The sequence below is a fragment of the Streptopelia decaocto genome (assembly GCF_964273445.1).
Source record: "Streptopelia decaocto genome assembly, chromosome: 6".
NCBI classification, from domain to species: domain Eukaryota; kingdom Metazoa; phylum Chordata; class Aves; order Columbiformes; family Columbidae; genus Streptopelia; species Streptopelia decaocto.
The window spans coordinates 13526831-13550582 of NC_138660.1; the positions used below are offsets into that span (position 1 = coordinate 13526831).

The 23752-nt window shown below is 36.5% G+C and overlaps 1 protein-coding gene across 2 annotated transcripts in view; it reads right to left on the reverse strand.

Annotated features, from left to right (window-relative positions):
- ACAP2 (ArfGAP with coiled-coil, ankyrin repeat and PH domains 2) overlaps positions 1-23752 on the reverse strand; it is a 64342-nt gene that overhangs the window by 17244 nt on the left and 23346 nt on the right. The window contains exons 5-14 of one of the 2 annotated variants that reach the window (XM_082056745.1): positions 21912-21970; positions 21245-21428; positions 19133-19177; positions 17995-18090; positions 14760-14834; positions 8975-9087; positions 5320-5340; positions 2123-2174; positions 1578-1678; positions 273-378 (exon numbers count right to left, since the gene is read on the reverse strand). In XM_082056745.1, coding sequence (XP_081912871.1) covers positions 273-378; positions 1578-1678; positions 2123-2174; positions 5320-5340; positions 8975-9087; positions 14760-14834; positions 17995-18090; positions 19133-19177; positions 21245-21428; positions 21912-21970 — 852 coding nt within the window. The remainder of the gene's footprint in view (positions 1-272; positions 379-1577; positions 1679-2122; positions 2175-5319; positions 5341-8974; positions 9088-14759; positions 14835-17994; positions 18091-19132; positions 19178-21244; positions 21429-21911; positions 21971-23752) is intronic. The other variant, XM_082056746.1, reaches the window with a different exon arrangement.

Here is a 23752-nt window from a genome sequence, read left to right on the forward strand (position 1 = left end):
AAGAAATAACAGACCCAATAATTCTATGAATTTTAATCACACCACAGAAAAATCTCATCAAAACATATAGGCCAAAGTAACATTAGTAAGATGGAGGGGCAGATATTAATAGATTGGATATAAATCATAACTTTCAAAATTTCACTGCAATTCCACCGTAAGACAAACAAGAGATGGTTTTTGCCTTCCCCTTTCATAAAAAGAGGGTTTCTTTATTTTTAATTTTCAGGATCTAAAGGGAGGTTTGGTGTTTGTTTGGTTTTCAAACTCACCTCAGATTCATCCCCTTTCTCTCTATATGCTGTAGCAATACTGGTCTGAACAGCCTTAATCCACGCCTGCCGCAGCTTTTCCGAGTCGGCCTGCAGCATGCAGCTTCTGTGACAAACCACACGCGCACTCAGATCGAGAGAATCACCAAGGAGCTAACATCAAACAACATATTGCTCAATGAAATACAGACCCTTGAGAAAGCTTCTTGCTATCACTTGAAGTATATTGTTTAGTAGGCATCTTATAAACCCATTCATTTTGAGATAACAAATCAGCTGACCCTTTATGAATTGCAAACTCCTTGTTTCAAAACTATCTGCAGGTAATGCTAAAACATATAGCTATGACTCTTCCAATAACCCAAAAGAATGGCTTCACTTCCTATTTGCTCTCTTCTCTTTTTCCAAATCTTTCATTTTTATATCCTCACATGCAATTTACCTCCATGACTAATTACACAAGATACTAGTATCAGTCCTTGAAAACATAATTTAATTCACTGAGATCAAGAGGAAATTATTTTAAAGATCTCTGACAAAGAATTAACTATTTTTCACAGCAACGGTCAAAGGTCCTGAAGTATAAAATTGCTCCAATACTTATAGGCTGAAAGAGCATAGGCAAGCAGGAGCAAAATGCATGTTAAAACTGAACCACAACCAAGGATGCAAACATTCGGACAGCAATCTGTTAAGAAGAGAACCGTAAGTAGGAGTGGGGAGTATAGATAACATCCAAGCCTTAAAGTAGGTTGATCTTATATAAAAAATTTAAATATGGTCACATCTCAAAACCATTAACAAGAAATCCACATCCTGCGCCCTGGCTGCAGCAGGACTGCCATATTTCTCCAAATACAACCAACACACGGCATTTCTAGAGCTGAAAAACATTTTTATCTGGTAGTTTCATTTAGGGCATTCTAAAATGTAATTTAACACTACTGAGATGACAGCTTATTAATGTTTCTCTCTCATTACACGAATCAGAAATCTGGAGACACTGAGATCTATTTTCTGCATTACTAAGCAGCTTGATGGTATCAGCTACTAAGCTACAACAGCTCCACTACCACAAGCCCTTTATGCATAAAGCACAAGAACGCATGTTTGCTTTAATGCCAGAAGTTAACTAAATACTAGGAGTACTTCTCACAGCATCACTTACTCTTGGCCAAAATTTCAGAGAACAGAATTGTTCAGATACTTTTCCTGTTTTGCTCTATCCCAAGAGAAACGTTAATCTTGCATTTCAAGACAACTGAATGTTTTACTTTAAAACAAACATGCTCCATCACTTCTTACTTTGTTGGAGAAACCACCTCAAAACAGAAACGTCTTTCTATGTCTTCACAGTGTTTAACTGTACAAAGCCGCAAATCTTCAACAACTACCGTGGGATTATCCTAAGAGACAAAAATTAACAAAACAAGTGACATAAAGGAAAGATAATAAAGTTGCTAATAATCCCAAATTATTGATAATTTAATTCTATTGGCTGACAGAGTTAAACACAAACGCTCGCAGAGCAGCACAGGGATTAGCTCCCTGCCAGCAAGTCTGTCCAGCCTTTTGGACCAACAACTTTCAGGGCTCTTCATAAATGTTCCCTGCAAAAAGGTAACAAAACCCACAGCAAATTAAGTGTGTACTTATGTGCCACAGTGCAGGAATCTCAAAATCTGTGAGCACAGCTCTTAGTCTCAGTTTACAAAAGGAGAAATGAATTTAGAAAAGGTTGTTCAGGAGCAGCCAGGATGCCAATGACAACGCTGCTTCTCCCACCCCAGTCAATCAGGAAAACTGTTACCCGCACCCCAAACTACCCCGACAGAGTTTTTGGCACCCACCTTAAATTTCTTCTGGTACACAAGTTGGTTATTTTGTATTGAGAACCAGCGCCTATTCAAACAAAGAGACATCCACAGAACAGGTAACTGATTTTACAGTGCTGTGTGAGCCAAGTGTACTGACACACAGCCCACAGAGGGGCTGCGTGACAGAATTCACAACAGTAATGCTGCGGTCAGTTGTGGCAAGGGGTTCGTGAGAATAATGAAAAAAGGGAAAGCACAGACAAAACGGAAGAGAAAGCAAGGTTCAAATAATTTGAGTCCTAAACAAACACATTCATGTTATGCAACATTAGTTAAGCTACCACACAAAACATTTTCATTGCGAAAAAACGTTTATTTTGGTATTTTAGCAGCAAGCTACAATTTTAAGTAATTGTTTGATAACACAAATTTGAATAGTTTGAATAACAAAAATACTATTTAAGCTACTCATTCCTGAAATACTGCTGAGAGTAAAACTAAGAAATAATTTACTAAGGCACAAAAAATACTACAGTATTGCTACCCCATGTAGGTTTAGTGTCTTTCTAAATTTGGCATTTCCTAAAATTTTAGATGCTGAAATTAAAAGATTGCATACAAAACCAAAGCAAAACCAAGGAAAAGCTCTTAAGTAGGATCTTAACTTAACCCTCACCTTTGTAGAAAAAATATCAAATAAAAGATTTAATGAAGGCATCCTCTGAACTGCATCCTTCCTTGTCAAACTCATTGGTCAGACAGGACACAATTCACAGAGAATGGAATGATCACTTGTATTTTGGAAAAAACACGGGAGTCTCAAATCTCCAACAATTGCATTTTATCACAACACTGAATATTAAAAAAACAAACAAACAAACCAGCAAATATAACCATCCCTTTCTAGCTCTTCTGGGGATGCACACAATAAAAGCCATCACTGGTTTTGAGCTGACAAAAATAAAGGGAATGCAAAATAATTCAGTCCTGCAGTGAAATTTACACTTTTTTTTTCCTTGTTCAGGCTTATAATGAGAACCTGCATTTATTGTAGCACATTTCCTCCATTACCTCAAACACCACACTTACACAACACATCACTTTTTTTCTACCTATTAGTTTGAATGGTAACAGAATAAAAAATATTGTATTGCAATGTATCTTGTTATTCTCCACAGGCTGTCGGACTTCAAGCTACAGTTTACTATAATTAGTAACAAGAGGGCTCCATAGATTTATTCAACCATCACAAGCCATTCATGAAAAGAAGCACACAAAGATGGTTAAGAAAAAATAAGATATAAAAAAAAGTTAGATTCAAATCAGAAAATCTAGTATTTGTTAGAAAAGTTAGTACTTCGTAGACAGAGGAGATTCTACCTTTTAACAATTAATGTTTTCAAATGTTGTGCAGATATATTTAATTTTAAAAGCAACAACAGGATCTCCTTTTAATATTGGATTTCCAACATGGTAACAGTCATCTTTTTGGGTTAAGATAACTGAACACAATAACACAAAAAGTTGTGCTTTTCCGGTTTATTAACAGCAGTGGTTCTGGTCGCTGCTTTTTAAAAGGTATCACTTTTACCACCTATTTAAAAAAAACCAACACAGATGCAGTAACTAAATCTCAAATACAAGCATAAGGCAGGTTATTGCTAATATTTAAATAGGCAACTCAACAAAAAAGCAGACTAGAAAAGGAAAATAAACTCAGGCTTTTTAATTTGCTTTTTTTGAACATAACACCTATAGAAACACATGAAAAGCACTGCCTATGTGGTGAAGGAATAAAAATGCAGCACTGCCCCAAGATAACACGCAATGGAGCAAATCCTAAGGATGGCTTTAGGTAGCGTGATTAACTTCACTAATGTAACGCTTCATTTGTTCTGTGGCTAAAAATTTAGTGGGTTACTACAGTAAATAAGCTCCAATCTGATCAACTGGATAGAAGTTTGCACGAATTGTACAACAGATTCATGTTATCTTCAAAGTCTAGTCTAGAAGTTTTCAAAGTATTCCAGCCACTTTGTTTTTTCCTAGCAGAGAAATTAAATCTGTTTAAGAGAACCTTCCGTTCCAGCAAAAAGTGTGAAGTTTGATTTTTTTTTCTTTAAAGAAAACTTTATTGAATAAAATTGATAATTTAAAATTTAGTATAACTTGTAGATCACACTTTTGAAGTAGATGTCGATGGAAAATAAAGTTAATACACATTGTATGCTTAAAAAAATAAAAGTGGCAGCCTCTCTACACACGACAGCAGTTTTATTCTGGCTAAAAGCTATAAAAGCTTTATCAATTACTTAAAATTAATGAAGTACCATTAATAAATTCTACTCATTACTGTAAGAAACAGACTACTGGGGATTTACAGCTGTGACAGCCAGGAAACTGAGGTACAACATCTGTACTGAAGGTGCTATTACAGGATACTCCATATCTATCCTGTTCTAAGAACTCATGTTCATAAACCTTTGGGCAACATGTGTGCAGTAAGTACTAAGTGTTACCAGAGTTGCTTCAAATGTGTCGTTCTGTCAGAAACAGCAGAGCAACGCGCTGAAGAAGAAAACATGCTCGGGAAAATCTTAACAGTAATTTGCACTGCTCCACTGGCTACTGATTAAATGTAGCTGTCTGGGCTTCGAAACTGAATGTTTTCCATCATTTATACCTACACAATTCAAAAAGTATTTGTTAAATAGGAAACAAAATTCATGGAAAAACATTTCAAATTTCTGAGAACCGAGAGAAGTAATAAAATTAAATCGAGTTTTACATGAAAATTTGATTCATGCTTAATTGATTTTCAAAAGGAAACAGTTTTTTCACTACTTGCTGTCAGCATGCAAATAAAACAGAATGATTAAGAATGCACAACATTTAAAAGCTACATCTCTATTTTCAATGCAGTTGATGAGAAAAATCTCACCAACTTCAACTGGAAAAAGTCAAAACACTGATCTTGTACGGTCAGAAGTTTGAGGGCAGAAACTTTGCCTTAATTCCTTTTTAGCTGAAACTAGCTCAATCTTTCTAATTCTTTTAAAGGTGTTGAGCATCAGGTATACTGGCATCCCAGGCAGAATCCTTCTGTTATTTTCTTAGACTGAGCTGCTTATCCATCCATTGCAAGTAATCAAAATTAAATGCAGGGTTAATGAAGAGCTTTTTGCGTGCCAAAGAAACATTAGGAAGGTATAAAAGAAGCTGTTTGGTACCTGATGTGATCTGGCTTTTTCCTGTCATGTGAAAAAACGGGGTAGGATTAAAACATAAGGGAAAGGAGAAGGAGGAATGAAAAATGCAAAATGAGCAAAATAAGCAAAGAATTAGCATGATCCGAAAATACAGCAGAATTAAAAAGGAAAACATTTAATGCATCCAACCTAAAAACTATTCAGAACATACTGGTGTTTGATAAAGGCTTGTCTCCCTACATGTATTTTTTTCATGCATATCTTTCTTTGTGACATGGATTTATTTTTCATTTTAATTTCTAGGAACCAAAACAGCTTTACACCTACTGCTCCACAATAATGAGTGCACCTCACTTCAGCTCCTGATGCCTTAAAGAAAAGTTGCGTACAATAAGATACTTAATTTACAAACAGACAGACATACAATCAAAAAGTAGGTCTCCATGCCGGTTACTGTAAAACTTTCTAGTGTAGAGATATAATTTTGATTCCACTACAGTATATTATCCAGAATACTCGTGTACATTACAGGCTATACATTTAATCACAAGAAGAGAAGATTACAAGATCTCCAGCACTACCAAAACACAGCAGCGCTGATTTGCAAACAGCTCTTGCGGTTTGTTTTGTATCCTGCTCAAACACAGCATCATCCAGAACTACCCCCAGAGCAGGAAACTTCTCACAAAAGCCCAAATAACAGAAGACTTTGGATAATTAAACCCAAGCTACCAGCTGCTCCAGGAAGAAACAATATCATCCTAACAAGAAATTATTTTGGATTGGAAACAAGCAAAGAGATTTGCCCCTCTTCAAAGCGCTGCATTTACACGGTTTTGATTTTGTTCTTCCTCAGCAAACAGACTTTTCCCAGGATAATCCGCTCTGGTGTCCACGGATTCATGGACCAAGACATGCACACAGAAGCACCATAATTATCTAATTTGTCAGCTAGGATCACGCTGATGTGTCTCAAACACAGAAAAATCCATGTACTTCCTTTTATATTCTTAATGCTGGCAAGTACGCACTAATAGCAGTAATTGCAATGATTCCTGATGCTTTTAATTCAGTCATAAAGGAGTACTTTAGAAGGCCCAGAACCATCAAAATACCAACTGATACTAACAGAGGGAAAAAGAGAAGCTACAGTTTTAAATACATATTAAAACTGACAGTGAACTCAGCAGTTAACAAGGAATATCAGTGCTCTTGCCCTTGGTTCAGGAGACTCCAGTATTCCTTTCTAGGGAAATTCTTCTGGTTTTGTTTTTCAGCTGATGTTCCACCCACCTCCCCCAAAGATGGACAAATAGCGGAGTAGCAACCTGCCTATCTGGTAATCACTCCGACAGTATCTCATCTGTTCTGAGGTCTCAACTTCAGCTCTGAATTCCCTCATATAAAATACATCATTCCCTAAATGTTTTCCCCTTTGCTATTTCATTGTACATGTTTACACACAAAACAATTTAATGCAATGACACAGTCCTTTCTTGTACTCTAGTGACTAGAAGAACACCTCTAATATATGATAAACTCTAATCGTTATCTCCCTGAAGCCGAAGCTACAATACTGCATAAGTAAATCATTCCGTCAGTGGGAAGAGGCAGTGGCAAGTGGCAATGAGCACTTCAGTCCCTACAACATTGCAAGCAATTACAAATGTTTTCAGAAATAAAAATAAAAATACTTGTTTTTATTAAAACATGAGAAATTGGACTAGATTCAAAAAGCAATAGTTATCTTAAGGTCTCATATATTTTATGTATGATAATAGTAGTAGTAGTTTCACAACAGTTAATAATGGTTTGTAAACATGTGAAGTACAAATTAAAATGATTGATTCAATTTCTAAACGGTGTTTATAGAGGGGACAACCAATGCTATTATCTGCCTCATTCCAAAACATCAAACTAGCCTATCACAGTGAGATAAATAATCAAGAATCTAAGATTAAAAAAGGTTACAGGTTTAGCTTTATTTACAAGTCCTGTGACAAACAGAAGAAAAAAAGCTATATATAAATATAAAATATAGGTTTTATATATAGCAAATAGAAATTATATCGTAAATGTAGCTAGTTCTGACTCACTGAGCTGTTTGTCTCTCTTAAATAACCCATTGTTTAGATACGTTTATTACATATGCTCAAACCTGTAACTTAACCTGAAACAATGTCATTGTGTATCTCAATTTAATTATGAATTCCCCATATTTATTTTGTGTCCATTTATATTTCCAAGACATAGAAATTAGTTTTAATTGAATCCTACTCCTTGAACACCTTGAGCTAAAATACGTGTACAGTATTAATAGGTATGAAGCCATGTGGAAAAAAAAATATTTTTCAGCAACATGCCAACAGTCCTGTCCTGCCCCCCCCAGCCAGCAAAGCCTTTGTGCCGTCCCACAGAACCCAGAGAGGGAGTCAGAGTTTTGCCTTTGGTCACTTAGCAAGAGACTTGTGAAAACGACCCTCTCAGTCCGTTGAGAAGCCAGTAAAGGATGATCTCCCGCCCCGCCGCTGCGGGCTTTCTTAGTGTGCTTACACAAGGATTTTACTCCAGACCAGGAACGTGCTTTTGAAGCGTTATCTCCCAGTTTTCTCCCTTCACCGTCCTTTCATGCCTCACAGATTTGTCTTGGAAAACTCAAAATTCTGCTTGGATGAAACTAACCCAGAAGGTACTTTACAATTACAGACGGATAATCAGACCACAGGACCAGACTAGAATGAGTCCAAAGCAAAATCTCTCACACTAGTTGCCCATGGCTTGCTAATAGATAAGTCTTATTGACACCAGCAGCCCTTGAATCAGCCTACACTACAGATTTAAGTGAAGCAATCTCAGTTTGTTACAGACTTGTAATGTTCCACAATGCTCCAAGAATTATGGAATAATTAAGGTTGGAAGGGACCACACACATACTGGCTTTTGAAACAGGGCAAATAGTTTAACAAGCACAGCTGCAAAAATCAGAGCATAAGACAGTATGCTCCAGCATAATATTTCATTGAAAGAAGTGTACACCCTTGGAACTGCAAAAGAAATCCTGTTCAGTGAGAAAAATATTTAAACAATAGTAAAATATATGTTAAAGAGACAGGACTAAAAATATGTTTTGAATTCCAAGCAGGACCATCAAAACTACTATGCAGAAGTCACTGCCCAAGACAGGAGTTGTAAAGGGTAACAATTACACACTTATCTTTCAGGAAAAATACCTCAAGTCCTGGAGTCCTCCACCACGTTTCCCTGCTTCCAACAGCCAGACAACTTCCAGCTTACTTTGACCTCTAACACTTATTTTCCCAGCATATGCATTTATATAGCTTATTGCATACAACCATAAGGATTGCTCTTTTTCAACCCCAAAGTAAGGCTAAAATGCAATTATAGAGACAGAGTGCACACAGCCAAACAAGCTTTCCATTCACAGAACTTCTCCAGACTTTAAGATACACACTTAGAAAAAGGTTTGCAAACAACTAGGACAGGAAATAAGGAAAAATGGCTTTGAAGTTTCATTTCTACATGAATTAACAAAGTTGTCCAAGTGCTCTGTCCAAATTGTGGAATCAGTGAGTTGCAAAGGTTATGAGTCAGATCAGAATCCAGCTTAACAAGCAGTATCTTAACAAGTTAGTAAACAGAGGTTCTGAATAATTACCTGTTCCAAGTCTTGAAGGCATTGCTGGCTCGCTTAAATAGATAACCCTCCATAACAATACCATTGGCTGCATCTACATTGTATTCTAGTTTAGTATCATCACTGGAATAATCCTGGTACAAAGGAACAAGAAAAAGACATTGCAGTTTCAAATGACACATCAAATACAGGAAACACTAATGTAAAAAAGAAGGAAAAAAGAAGTTTTGCTTGCAACATTTACTGGTCACAGCATGACTCTTAGCCCCTGACACTCTCTTAAAAAATATTTTCAACACATCAGAATGCTGAAGAATTTTACTTTACCTGCAATACAAAGAGAACTTGCTCGGGTATTGGTGACCTCTATGGCCAAGTAGAGGGCAAACATTACTGATGGAGCATCTGATGCTTCACCTGTCTGCTCAAACGGCCTCATATGCATTGCAAAGAAAGGCAGGAGTAAGGTAAAGGGACAATGGGAGTTTGGAGTCAAAACTGAAAAGCAATCGCAGGCTGCTGCAGACACCTGTACAGAGCCAGTTGTGCTTCAGCATTTTCTTCAGCTCTGTCATCTTGACAAGGGAGCTGGTTCAGAACTTATGAGACAAGTAACCAAATAAAGATGACGCCACCAGTTTTCCCTAAATCAAAACGCTCAGGGTGCTGGCAGTGATGACAAGAGCTAAGCAGTAACTTTTTCCTTCATGATCTCTGACAAGAATATGAAGCTACAAGTAGCACAAGAGAATATACATTTTAATCCATCTAATAACAAATAATAACAGGTAATAACAGTTAATAACAGCTTTACAAATTTTAGAAAGGTTAACAGTGCCAGCAAAGGTAGGGCAGACTATGCAATAAAGCAAAATAATTGCCACATGTATTCATATCTCATCTGAAAGCCACAGAGCTCAGGGCAGGTGGGAGGCTCCAGCTACTGGGCTGCTTGAAAAAGCACACATGGGATGACACCATTTATCATAAGCTATGTCTAGAGATCAAAATAATATACATGCTATTATTTAATTTCACTGCTAGTAAAATACATCATTAGAAAAAATTTCTTCCCCTTAACTAGGGCAGAAGAGACATCAGTGAAAATTAAGTTTCAGAACCAAACAAACAGGTTAAACACCAAAGATACAGGATATTTCATAATGTCACTCTCCCATAGCTTCAGCAGGTACTTTTTGTAAATTCCAAACATCAGCTTTGTGTGAAAAGTATGTCTGTAAATCTGTTGTGTATTTTACTCTTTAGTAATTTATCTATACATAGGGGAAAAGAGGCTATATATATATATATATACACACACACACATATATATATATACACACATATATAAATAGTTTCACAACCCAGACCATTAGCCCTATGTTACATTCCAGCCTGCACACAACTTTTTTGCCACACTCGATGTTTACTCTTATACATGCAGATGATTTGGTCTAATCCAAGGTTAATGAAACAAGACAGTGAAGTGGTTACAAATATCAAAATGAGTCCTTTATACCCCCAGGCCAGTACGGCAGCAAATTCCAAAAAGTTACTCAGTGTTTCCAGCTATTACCAATGTGAATAGATTAACTAAATTTTAAATGTTAGATCTAGGTTTTTGTTAATTCACTGTCAGATTATCAAAGCAAAAGTAAGAGTTCCAGAAGAAAATGGAACTATCGTATCACTACCATATACTGATCTGAATAAACACATGGGTTGCAAATAAAGGCTCCTCCAAAATCACAAATTCATGCATTATTCAGTATTTAATAACTTTGATTTTCTGCCTGCTTTCTAGATCAGAACATGCTGAACATTAAACATTTAATGTAAGCACAAACACCAAGTATCACAGTACAATTTTAACTTAGTATTTCACAATTTATGACATACAAAAAACATTCTTGAAGTGTTAAAAGTCTTTTTTTCCTTCCTTATCTTTTCAAAGGAAAGAAAAAAAAAAAAAAAAAGACAAAACCCCTATAGGCACTGACTTCAAAATGCTGATGTCACATTCCCTCCCTCCCCCCAAAATGATAAATTACTCTAACTTACCAGCTCCCAAACATAATGAAACCTGCTAAAGATTTGCATCTTCCTGCCTCAGTGATACCTGCAACTCCTTGTCTAGTGAAAGACAACACACATTCCCTCAGCCTTTTCTGTCCAAACTACTGTGTAATCACATTTTCCTCCAGGTTTGGAGAACTGCTGCAGAAAATGCAACTGTCTTTTCCAATGAATCTAGATTTACACTTTGAAGACACATACAAGCATGATAGGAAAACTCCTTTGGATCATCTATCACGCTACACTCTCAGTCCACGTTGCCTAAAATACTGAGCCTTCCTCATGAAGTGCACTTAGAATCATTTTTAATGGCTTCCCTGATTGACTTCCACCTCTACAGAGAAGATAAAAACACAAGAGTATACAGAAAAATGTTTCGTATTTTCCTAACTATACATTGCAGACTCCCAACCCAGGGGAGGGAATGAGGCTTCCATATGTTTTATCCATAAAACTTCATTGATAAAGTTGTGGTCAGGAAAAAGACGAACAAAAAACCCCTCACACTTCATTTCAATTAAAAGGATACAAGTAGAAAAAGAAACTAGATAAGCAGTGTCTGATCTTATAGTCTCTGCTATTTTATAATTACAGAATGGGAGAAAAGCAGTCACAGTTTATTTTTATCTTGGTGCATGGAAAATTTTAGTGAATCATGAAAAATAACCAGGGGGTGGAGAGAAATACATCCATATCTTTCCAGTGTCCTGCATTGAGAATCGCATGTTAATAAAGCCAGTCACTTCATGTGATTCAGAATTTTGGATTGCCTAAGCAAACACGCAGCTGATAAAGACTAATTAGTAAACAAATTATGTTTAAAATTCAGATGTCAGGAGTAAAGTACATTTCACCTAATCAAACTAAGACAATTAAGTCAGTATTATGCAAATTAAACTGAAGTGCTGTGTCACACATTTCACTCAGATTTGAAGGAAGGAACATCTATAGCTTCTACTCTGACACACGTTTTTCCAGGTTGGCCAGTTACTGGAAGAGAAACATCTAGAAGTGGGTTCCATAGGTGAAGCACACAGCCTGCCTTCAGGCCTTTTTACCATTTCTTTAAATGTCCATGAGAGATAGGAAACCAGCTGGCAATGGAAAACCAGCTTTCATTTCCACAATTAATACCAATCTGGTGGGTCACAGAGTACTTGCTATTCTTGACAGTGTTTCAGTGAATGCATTTTCATACAAACTTATAAATTTATCACACTTACTGGATTAATTTCATAGCTTGTATTTTGTCTGTTTCTCTTGTTACCAAAACATAAACATCTATACTCTTCAGCAGCAGAGTTTGCTATTTGCTTTTAATATAAAGATTGCTAGCAGGCCACAAAAGCTATTCAAGCCATTTTAACAGTACATTTTCCAACATCTACCAGCATTTCAACATTGAATATGTATTCAATATGTTTTTTACTATAGAGAAGCAGAATTGTTAGAGTTTTTTAAAAGGCAGTAAATGGGGGAGCATAAGTACCAAAGAAAACACTGATCTGAAAAGCTACCCCAGCATAAACTAAACAGGACACTAACTGTGCAACTCCCCATTTCTAACCCATCAGCAGAAGAGACACTTGTCCTGCTTAAGTTGAAATTCCCTTGAGGAAGCACTTAAAACAACAAAAAAACAGTAATGAGGTTTACAGTCCAAGACAAGTGAAAGAAGGCAAAATGTCATTTGAGCATACGAGTCACATGAAATACTAGTACATCTTTGTTTTTGTTGTATTCAAATCCCTTTTTCATAAAAAAAACTAAAACACCCTGCATCCAAGGGACTGCGCAGGAAACAGCTGGAGTGAGAACGATTTTTAGTATCTTGAGTAAACAAATCCTGATAAGCTAGAAGCAAACTTGGTGGGAAGGTTGGGAAAAGCAACTAGGAGGAGACAAATCACAAGCAGACAACATGACTTGAGTAAGAAACCAAGAAAATTACCTGACAAGCTATAAGAGGAATTTCCAATAAAGCATGCCCTCCAAAGCCTAGATGCATTAATCTAAGCATTATCATCACAAAAATCTATCAATGACTTCACTGATAAGCACAGGAGACAAAGAACTTGATACACAGAACTTCATAGGACAACATACAATACAATCTGACTGCCCTGATCATGTTTTAGAGACAGCATAAAATTCTCATTCAATTAAAATAAGGAACAATATATTAATAACCTCATAATAATTGTCATTTGTACTTGAAACCAAGAATATTTATATTACACACGGATATAGCTTATCGAGTTTCATGAAGCTTGAAAGTTTCAATAACCATAGATACTATTAGAAATGGTTTACCTGTAAAGCAGCCTTAAGCAGCATTTGAAGAAAAAACAGACTGTAAACACCATTGGCAACAGCAATGACCATAATTCACCGTAAAAAGTTGTTTTTCTATGGCCGATTAAAAGATAAATGCCCATAACTTTCATCCTTCACCAATCACTGCTGTTCTCTAACAATAAAACTAGGCCTACTGAACCCAAACTCAAGTTTGAACATCGCTGTTAATTCTCAAGTTCCATCTCTGTCCCATTTTCCCTTTCTTCCCCTTCCCTGCCTGTACTAATCTCCTGTCTGCCCCCAAACACCGCACCTCAGCGCTGCCCTAAAACCCATCAGCGTCTCTGCTGAGTGTCGCCTTTACAGCAACCCTGATACTGCCCACCAACTCCTGTAGGGATGATGGGATGGAGTCCAAAAACATTCAGCAACCAAAAAAAAAAAAAAAAAAAAAATCACATTTTCCCACTAATATTGACTCCTATTCAGACTACCTAAATTATAATCTTCATATGTTTTCATTCCTGAATTTATTTACTAATCAGATTTCATTTACATGAGGTTTTTTTGTTTGGTTAGTTTTTGGTTTTGGGTTGGTTTTTTTTTTGTGTGTGTGTGGGGGGGGGGTTAAAAAAATTTATGCCACCTGAACAGATACAGAATGTATTTGAATGAGAGTAAGAAGTGTTGTATTACCTTTAAACTGGTATCTAATCCCTTTCAAAAGTACCTGCAGTATTAGCTCATTACTGGAGAGTTAAGTGGAAATATTTTGAACTTCTAGCATTTTACCTGCAAGACCAACACTGATCTAGAGCTTCTGAAACACCCAAACAACAGAAGTCATTCCCCTCACAACATGAACTTTCTATATTTTTCTCAACAAGCAAAAACATGAATTATTGCACATACAAATCTTCCCAAAAGAGCAATTGAATGCTTTCACTTTCATTTTTGGGTACAGTTGAACACCATACAATAGACAACCTTTACAGATGTTTACTTTTGCTCTTCATATGCAATAGCAGCTGCCACACTCTGCCTCAAAGTGCTGCACTCGTATTTGGCACAGCTCAGACAGAAAGTGATACGTATGACTGTGCAGCACATACAGCTCTTCTACAGACACAGGAGGAAAAGACAGCAATCTTCTACAACTATACTGAATGCAAGATGTAATTAGAATTAAGAGTTCTAATGAAATGTTAGAGTCCCAGCATTCAAATTCTACTGTTCTATTTATGTTTCATTCAAAACTAAACATAGTACCTTGTTCTGCAATACAAAATTAATATCTGCAATCTAACCCTGTGCAAGAGTATCTCACTAAAGATGCCATCCCTCACAGTTCCAATGCAGAGATGCACTGCTGGGGAGAGATGCCAGAGATAAAAACGTGTGTGCAGCCTGCCTTTTACATTCCCTCAAGTACCTTTTGCTGAATAGTGGAGTGCTTTTGCTCCATATCTCTCTTCTCCTTTGCAGCATCTACAGCCAACTGATCCAGCTGTAAAGAGAAACAGAAAATGGGATCTTTAGATTTCAAGATAAATTTGGATCAGTAGATTTCATAATGCTGGAAAAAAAAAGAACACATTATGTCTAAACATTGCACGACTTTTGTTTTATTTGCATAGTATAATTACTTCTCTGGTTGCAAAGTGTTTACCTTGAATAACCACAGAAGCCTCGTTTGAAGCACTGCTCTACCATCCTGAATTAACCCCTACGAAAGGTGGCCATTTCTTGTAAGCCTTAGAAGAACTGTTTCAAGGAACAGCATGGTGCCAAGCATATGCGACTCTGTACCGCATTGGTGCTCAGTCTCCGAAGAGCATGACTCAGGCTCCAGCGGCTCTGGCTGGCTGGCCTGTGCAGCAGCGCTGGCACGAGCAGCAAACACCACAAGGAGAGAATGCTAGAGATTTTTCCCCTCCACAAAGGGAGAAAAACTGCCTCCAACCAGGCTTTTTTATTGATCGTTTTGATCAGGTCATCAGCAGTATTTAAGCAGAATTCCTTGAAATCTTAGGTAGAACCATTCAAACTGTTTCTAGTTTCAGAAATAAAAACAATACAGTTTTGCAAAGAAGAGACTGTCACAGCAGAGAAGATTTAAGTTAGCATCCTTAGAAAGTCTGTGACAAAACTTGCTGCAAGCCTGTCTACAGCACTACCATATCAACTTTTTTCTTTTAAAACCAGAAGGGAAAAAAAAAGGCAGGAAATTAAAGATATCCTTTAAGAGTAAGGTCTTTTTTTGTACGGACTTTGATGTTTAAATAAGAAATATGGTTAGAAGCAGATGCTGCCTGAAAGACCAGTTAGCTTGGTAGTTATGTGACAAGCCATGGAATCTGATGAACTCCCCCTTCCTCCAGCCCATAACACAAGACTGCCAGTAATCCCAGTCACAGCATCTCACTAAACAACGATGCAGACACAATACCGAACGCAGCGGCATGGCCCAAAATTAGAATTCAAGTAGGTTTTCTTTTTAAATTAATACTACATTAAACATGAAAAGTGCCAAATACCATCACTTCCATGCAAAAGCTTATATGACACTTGTGTGCCACTGAAGATTCCCTTACAATGATCTGATTCACAAGTAATCCTACCCTGATCTAAAATATCCACAAACAAAATCACTCAATCCTATTCCATTATGTAAACCAGTTATTTTGAAAATGCAAAATGAAATAATTAAAAATTATAACTCTACTATTTAAGACCACTTCAATTTTAAATCTTTAGGTGCTGCTTAACCTTGTAATCAAGATCATGCACAAAATTTATCTGTGAATGAAAACTCACCAGCAGAAAGAATCTGCCAGTATTTTCAGAAAAATCAAGTAAGCCTTTGTTTTGTTATGTCACAACATACCTCCTCTCTGACCTGTTAAAGGCAGAAGCATCAACCAACACAAATGGCAAAGCCATTAACTGTTCAACTTTCATAAGCTATTTAAAAGTCTGCCTCTGTCATGAAAAATATCCATTACTTAAATGCCAAGGTCTGCCACAAAATAATATTTCAGCAAATTGTACAACTCAAGCATTCTTAGCATTGGATTTTCTAAGTTTAACTCGTTCAGTTGCTATGATACCAGCACCAAAATACGTGTTACACAACGCTCCTTACCAGACCAAGCAAAAGGCTGACCAGCCATTCAGAAATAATCTTGTGTTCCTTGCTCAAATATTCCCAATTAAATGGAAACATTGAAGCCTAGATGGTAGTAGAAACCACTACCAGCTCCATAGTTTTTGTCTCCTTCCTTCATCCTCCCTTCTGGAGAGGTACAGAACACACATGGTACAGAACACATTCTATACTATCAAAACACTACAGTTATACAGTTACAACTCAAAATGGACAGACGTGAACAAGTAACAGTCACAACAAAGGACAGAGTCATGTGCACCTGCACCTTTCAGGTGCCGCTGTTACAGCAAACACAGAGGCTGGAGCTGTGCAGCCCTTCCCTGGCCCATGGCAGCGCCAGCCCGAGCAGCCCAGCTCTTCTCCATCACTTGCTCGCCACACACAAGCACACACCTCCCTGATGTGTGTTTGTACAAGTAATTAAGACCCACAGTAACCTGATTAGGGACTACTCGAGCAGAAAAATAACTGTTTAGACATTTGATTGTTGGAGTTATTTTCTACAGTTCCCAATCTGCTTCACTGCACAGACACTGAAGCAGGCTAAAGCAGACAGATGACAACAGTGCTGTGGCAGGAATAACTAGCTCAGAACTGTGTCATTTCAATGACATATCTACTGGAGATGAATGCAAATAAACATCTGCTATCATTTATTTGCTTTTGTATCTGGATAGACAGAATTTGTGTTGACCTGGTTTTGTGGATCAGGTTGGGAAGCAGCAATAGAGGGTTCTGCATCAGAGCAGTTGTTCAAAGTCCTGTGATAGAGGCAAAAAATTGTTGTACAAGTATTTCCAGGCCCATTCAGCTTTACCCAAAAACAAGTCAGAACCCTGCTGAGTCTTCTTGCACCACAGAAGCATCCTCAGTTGATTGTTGTACATCCTTAATCTATTTTGCACAACCATTTTCAGTCTCTCTCGTATGCAGTTGGCTGTGATCCATATAACAGTTTCATCAGTCCCTGAGACCACTTATGAGCAATTACGCATTCTTAAACAACAAAACTGGGCAAGAAGGATTTAATGTATGAACTCAGTTCTGCACCAGTTAAAATCAGACTTCTGTTTTATGGTCTAAGTTGCTAACAATTATATTTTTGGCATGCTGAATAATTTCTACAGTAATTAATGTATACAAATAGAAAGAAAAGAAATCCCACTTTTTATTGTTAAATATATTTATAACAAATGTCATATACAAAAATTCTTAAAAGAAAACAATCCAGTGTCCTGAATACCAGCAAACCTCAAATGGCACTACATAGCTATGTTTAAGTATGTAAATCCTAAAGGTAGTATTAATTTTAGTAAACAGGCAACTTGTAGTTTCTGTTTTCATTCAAACCACTTTAAAGGTGTTTTTATGCTTTGCCTTTATCAGACTACAGTTCCCTGTTTGTTGCATAAATCTACAATGTACCTGACAAGTACACATATATGAAGTTTTCATAAATACCAGCATATAATTATGAATTTTTAAAGTAATTTATTACCTGTGCACCAAGATCTTTCATATAGGGCCCAAGTTCACTGAAAAGATCATAGCCTTGGTGGAAAAAAGCCAGATGGGCATACATGAACGATAACATCTAGAAGGAAAAATAGTATCTTTTTTAAAAGGATAAATATTTATCAGATATCACATAAACATATCCCTGAAGTAATCCATATGAACACAAAATAAAGCAAAATAATTCTGGGCTTAATTTCTGCTCTCTTGTGTTCTGGCAATTTTACATCAATATCTCATACAGCTTCTAATATTGCAAATAAATATGCAAGGTTAAAGCAGGAAAGAACTAAGCCAAAAATCTCTGAAATTAGTTAACAGGATTAAACCCATTAACAACAACCACCTACTAAGGGCAGAAAATTACTTCTAATTCATACCACCCAAACTTTTGTTATCTCTTGTTGAACTAGGACACGTAAAACAGAGAGGGACTACAAAATATATTTACTAATGATCCAAAACCATAACCTTTATGAATATAGCTGAGAAGACTGTCCAGTCCTAAAAAAGAACACAAGTCGGGAAGATGCAGAGCAGAACAGCAAGCAGCTATAAAGCTGTGATCCAACTGAAGTGTTTGTTATTTAAAGGAAGAAAGGAAATTGCGGGACTACAACTGCAAACCTTGCAAAGAGGGCACCACTTAATTAGGCATTTTCTACCTCAGTAAACTTTTTACAGAGATAATACAAAGCAGAAAAGGGAATACTATCAGAAGAAAACTAGCATGCAGATATAACTGTATATTTATTTAGGAAGTCCCACACTAAAGCATTTTGTATAGAGCTGAATCTATCTTAGATTATGATAAGTACTTATTGTTTATAAACGAATATAGCAGACCTCAGCAGCAGAATTCTTGGCCAAGTTTGATTTTAACCATGAAACCATAAAGAGTCAACAGCAGTGAAAACCTTAAGGTGTTCAAATCTGAACCAAAAGGATCATCAATAACATCTACATCCAGCTACAGTAAAGGGCAAAGTGGCTGCTGCTAAAGTGCCAAATGTACCGGTTATGTTTTCATGGGGGAAAGAAAAAAATATACTTTTGCAGCTATGTTTTTAATTTCAGATGTACTTAAGTATTTTCTATATGGAAAATAAAGCATGTCTTACTGATTTTAAGATTTCTGATCTCCTTTTAGACTGAAGAACATTGATCTGGAAAAAAAAAAAACAAAAACAAGCACCTTGTTATATTCTACTTGCAAATTTTCCCAACAGAAGTAAACTTCAAATTACTTCACATAATCATATCAAAGCTTAAAACACTGGAAGAACATAACTCAATATCAGACTTCACAAAACACTTTTAAAAGAAGATGCATGTTAGTTTTGCCATTATATTAAAGCGATACAATCAGAAAATGCTTGTGAAACTAGAATTTCACAGTGATGGTCACAACTTTCTTACATTAGGAGGGAAAAATACATGACATCACGTAGCTAGAAGTAACATAATACACCTTTCAAGAAAGAAAAACTGGTATCCATTTTCAAGAGACTCAATTCAACATATTCCAACTCTTTCTGGTAGTATAAACTAACCCAGCCCCACAACTCCTGAAAGAAGCTGCACCCTAGAACTTGGAGAATTTCACGTCCTATAGAAAAAATAACTGATTTTTCACATTCACCTAGTTCCTCTATCCTCTTTGTCCCTTAATCTTTATGGCTGCCAACCAGAACTACAGATTTTACTTCAAAAGTCCCATTTAGCAGACACATACATGATTTTGTAATTTAACACCTCTATATCAGTTTAAAGTTCCAGCAAAAGAAATAAACCTACTGAAGCTATAATCAAAACCAGATTGTAATTCTATACTTAAATGGTCAGTATTTTGGAAAACCTTCTGCAGCAAAAATAATTAAGATTTGTTTGTACAGAACAAACCCTCAACTTGTGAGGCAAAAAAAAATAATAAAAGGAAAGGGAAGGTTTTGAAATACAGTTTAAAGCCAATATAGGTACAAAGAGACCATTGTTGTGAAGCCGCTTTTCCAGAAGAAGAGTCACCCAAGTAGAAAGAATTCCTAAAGTTGAATTCATTTTTGCCCATGTTAATTAAGAGATGCTGAAGTTTTTCACTTATTTTAAATGCATCTTTATAAGAGGAACTGCTCATATTTTGAACACACTAATTCCAGGAGGCAAACGATCCACAGTTCAATGCAGTAACTGCCAGTGCTCCCCCACTACTACTTGGTGTTAGTGCAATAACCAAGTGGTACATAACTCACTTGACTTTTAAAACTTCAAAATTAACTTTGTGCTTAGTGTTCAAAAGGCAGGAGTTCAGTATCGACCACTGACCACTGTACCTATACACACACCCAGGCTGATCAGATCAATCCACTTCACTTGACAGGTAATACGTGCAATGTAAAGAACAGTCACTAAAGCTTTAAATAACTGATTGGGCTGCCACAAATCAAGATGACAACATCTAATATAAACCCAACATCATTGTAAAGGATTGTTCTGTGTTTGATTACAGGAGAACCCCAGAACCATTTAGGAGCCTCCAACCCCTGGTACCATCTGAGTTCCACTAATCTTGTTTTGCTGTAGCTGTGGGTAACTACGAAACAGATTAATTCTAAGTATCAAAAGAAAATATGTTACTATTTCACAGAATTCAAAGTAGCTGGACAAAGAACACCCCCCAACACTCTATAGGAGATCAGCACTAAAAAGCAAAAGAGTTCTTATAGTCTTGGTTTCCCCTGTGGCACGATGCCAAACTAAGGATTCTAGACAAGTAGGATTTGTTAAATACAACCCATAGCAAACAGCTGAGATTGTAGTAGTAGCAAACATCCTATATCAGAATTATTCAGGTAATTCATATTTCTCAGGCTCAGTTACAACTTTTACTTCAAATATACAAGGAACTACAGCATAGCCAACTCACAAAATATATTTAAGTACCAGGCAAATACTGTTTGTTTTTTTTTTTTTCAAAATTAATGTTCAAATTGAAAATTACACTGTGTCATTACAGTAACAGCACTGAATACCAAAGCATTAACCAATATGAATTCACCAAGTAAATTAATTTTGCTCAGATTTCATTACAAAAATAAATTACTTGCAGACAAAGTGATTCCTTTGTCACTGAATCTCCAGCTTCTGAAAAGCTTACAGTAAGAACTTCGAAAGGCCAGGTCTCTAACTAGATATAACAGATGGTTTTGAAGAATAACATTTACTGCTGTACTTACCTGAAGAACATAATCCAGAGCTATGTGTCGAAAACATTTCCGTGTTGCAGTCAAAATATTGGTTGCTTCCTCTACTTCGTGTTGCTTATTTCTTTGAACTTGAGCATTTTTTACCAGTGCATTTTCTTTTTCTTCACTAACTTTTTCAAACTGTTTCTTTGCATCTTTAAATTTTCTAATATCTCTAAAGAAAAAGGAAAGGTACATAACAAATGAAATCAAAAGTATGAAAAGAGTGTTTGAATATACACTAGACAGACCATGCTTGTGACTGTTACAGCCAGTTTCTTGGCTTTCATATTCAAGAAACGCTTGGATCAAATGGAAATCAAACAAAGTATGAGATAGAAGCCTCTCTCTGCTGAGGAAAGGACAACATCTAAATTTAAATAAATGCATCTCATGCTAATTAGGGAAAAGCTTTGGTAAGCACTTTCTTTTCCCCCTAAGCTTAGACAATGACAACATATATTTAAGACCAGAAATTAATACTATTTCAACATTTCTCGCCTCACTGACTTGGGGTGATTTTTGACAAACTTTAATGTGCACTTCTCAATTATGGCTGATGATTTGCAGGAAAGATGTTTCACTAACCCACTCAAATCAGATGTTTTTAAATTCCATTTTACCTATAGTTTTCCCATGACAAGTTAAATTAACTTACTCTTTAACAAAAGTCTGAAGCTGTGCTTTAATTGATCTTTGGGTTTGATCAAACAGGATCTGAAAGAAAAGCATTATTATTAGGTAAGTTAATAACTTAGAAGTGATGATAACTTTTCATTTTAGACATACAAACAGTTATTGTGCAGAATTAGATGAGAATTATTATTAAATCAATGCATCTCTAATATAAAAATATAAAATCCTTCAAAGTAGTTTTCAAATTAAAAAAATAAATGAGGAATAAAATAAGGAAAATAACACAAGCTCAAGACCTTTTGCTGTTTTTTTCTTAAAGACTGTGGTTATAAGTAAAGACAAGAGTTCCTGGCATCTTATCTCATCCTGACAATGTAGGACATGCCCACTTTCATAGAACATGTTTATTAAACAGTCAAGAAAATTTCTGTACAGACATCCTTGAAGAAACAACTTTGAATGTTAAATAACAACTCCCAATTCTTATGGACTTTCACAATATAACCAACAATTAAAAGACAAATGAAACCATAGAAAGAACATGCTCTTAACTTCTGGGGAAAAAAAAACAAATACAGACTGAAATTAATGCTGAGAATGTAACATACATGAGTAATTAGTACCATCTCCTTTACATAACACATTTGTAAATAAACACCCACTGATGAACTGCTAAGAAGAATGGCTGCTGCTTTTTCTAAGATTAAGTGTTCTAAGCCATGCTTCTCTGATTTCTTATGGTGTGGGGAGGCTGGGTAGGGCAGAACATAGTATACTCATTCAAATTGTAAATCTTGAGAAACTAGTTAAGTTTCCAAGGCCAAAGCACACCTGCATGTTAGACAACTTGTATTTTCTCTTATGACCCCAGAAATTCTAACTGAGGAATGAATTTTTTCAGCCTCACGTGTCCTCTGAGTTTTAGGACAGAACAGAACAAGTCAGTGGCTATGGGGCAAATCCTTTGCCACTTCTCACTGTGCAGACCACAAATGACGCCCTCATTTCCCACCCCTCTACACCTCTCATGCTGCATTACAGAAATACACCAGCATGATCGCAGAAAGTAAAAGAACTGGAAGAATTTAAGGAAGTAGTAATTGGCCCTCTGAACAGAATCTCTTCCAAAAGCCAAAGATCTTTAAGTATTAAACAATTTTATTGAACGAGCAAGTCAAGAACTCAAACTTTCAGGTCAAACAATATTTTTTTTAAATGTTCTTAGTCTTCATTTGCCCATTTCCAAAATCTGGGAGCAAAACTCCATGCAATGCCAAGTACTGACAGCAAAACCCTTACCGGCTTGTTTCTCTTTTCTAGAAGCACTGAAGGAAGGCAAACATGACTGAGTTTAAGTCACCTATTAACAGTGGTACTGTATCTTCCAGACAGCCTCCATTTTTGGAGGTTTTCAAAGCCAAATGGGATAAACCTGCTCCAGCCTCAGAGCTGACCCTGCTTTAGGCAGGCAGCTGAACCAGACATCTCCTGAGGCCCCTTCCAACCTGAATTGTCCTACATCTGACAGTAACACACAGAAGACCCTGTTTGTATTCCCACTTCAGAAAAACAGACAACTAGAACAGATAAAGAACTTCTTGACAAGCTGGAAGTCATGCTGGGACTACTCCCACTGCTGACATTTAAGCTTGCCAGTGCCTGAGGAGTGCACCTATCAGGATCAATACAGAAAGAGTATAACCAGATGGGAACTCAGCTATTAGTGGACTCGCAGAAACATGAGCCTTGCATTTCTACTTACAGTAATGAAGAGGGAAAAAAGTGCTAGGCAAAAAAATACATACACATTTCCTCCCCAAAAGAACAGGAAAATGTGCCCAGACCATGATCTGACTGGATTTA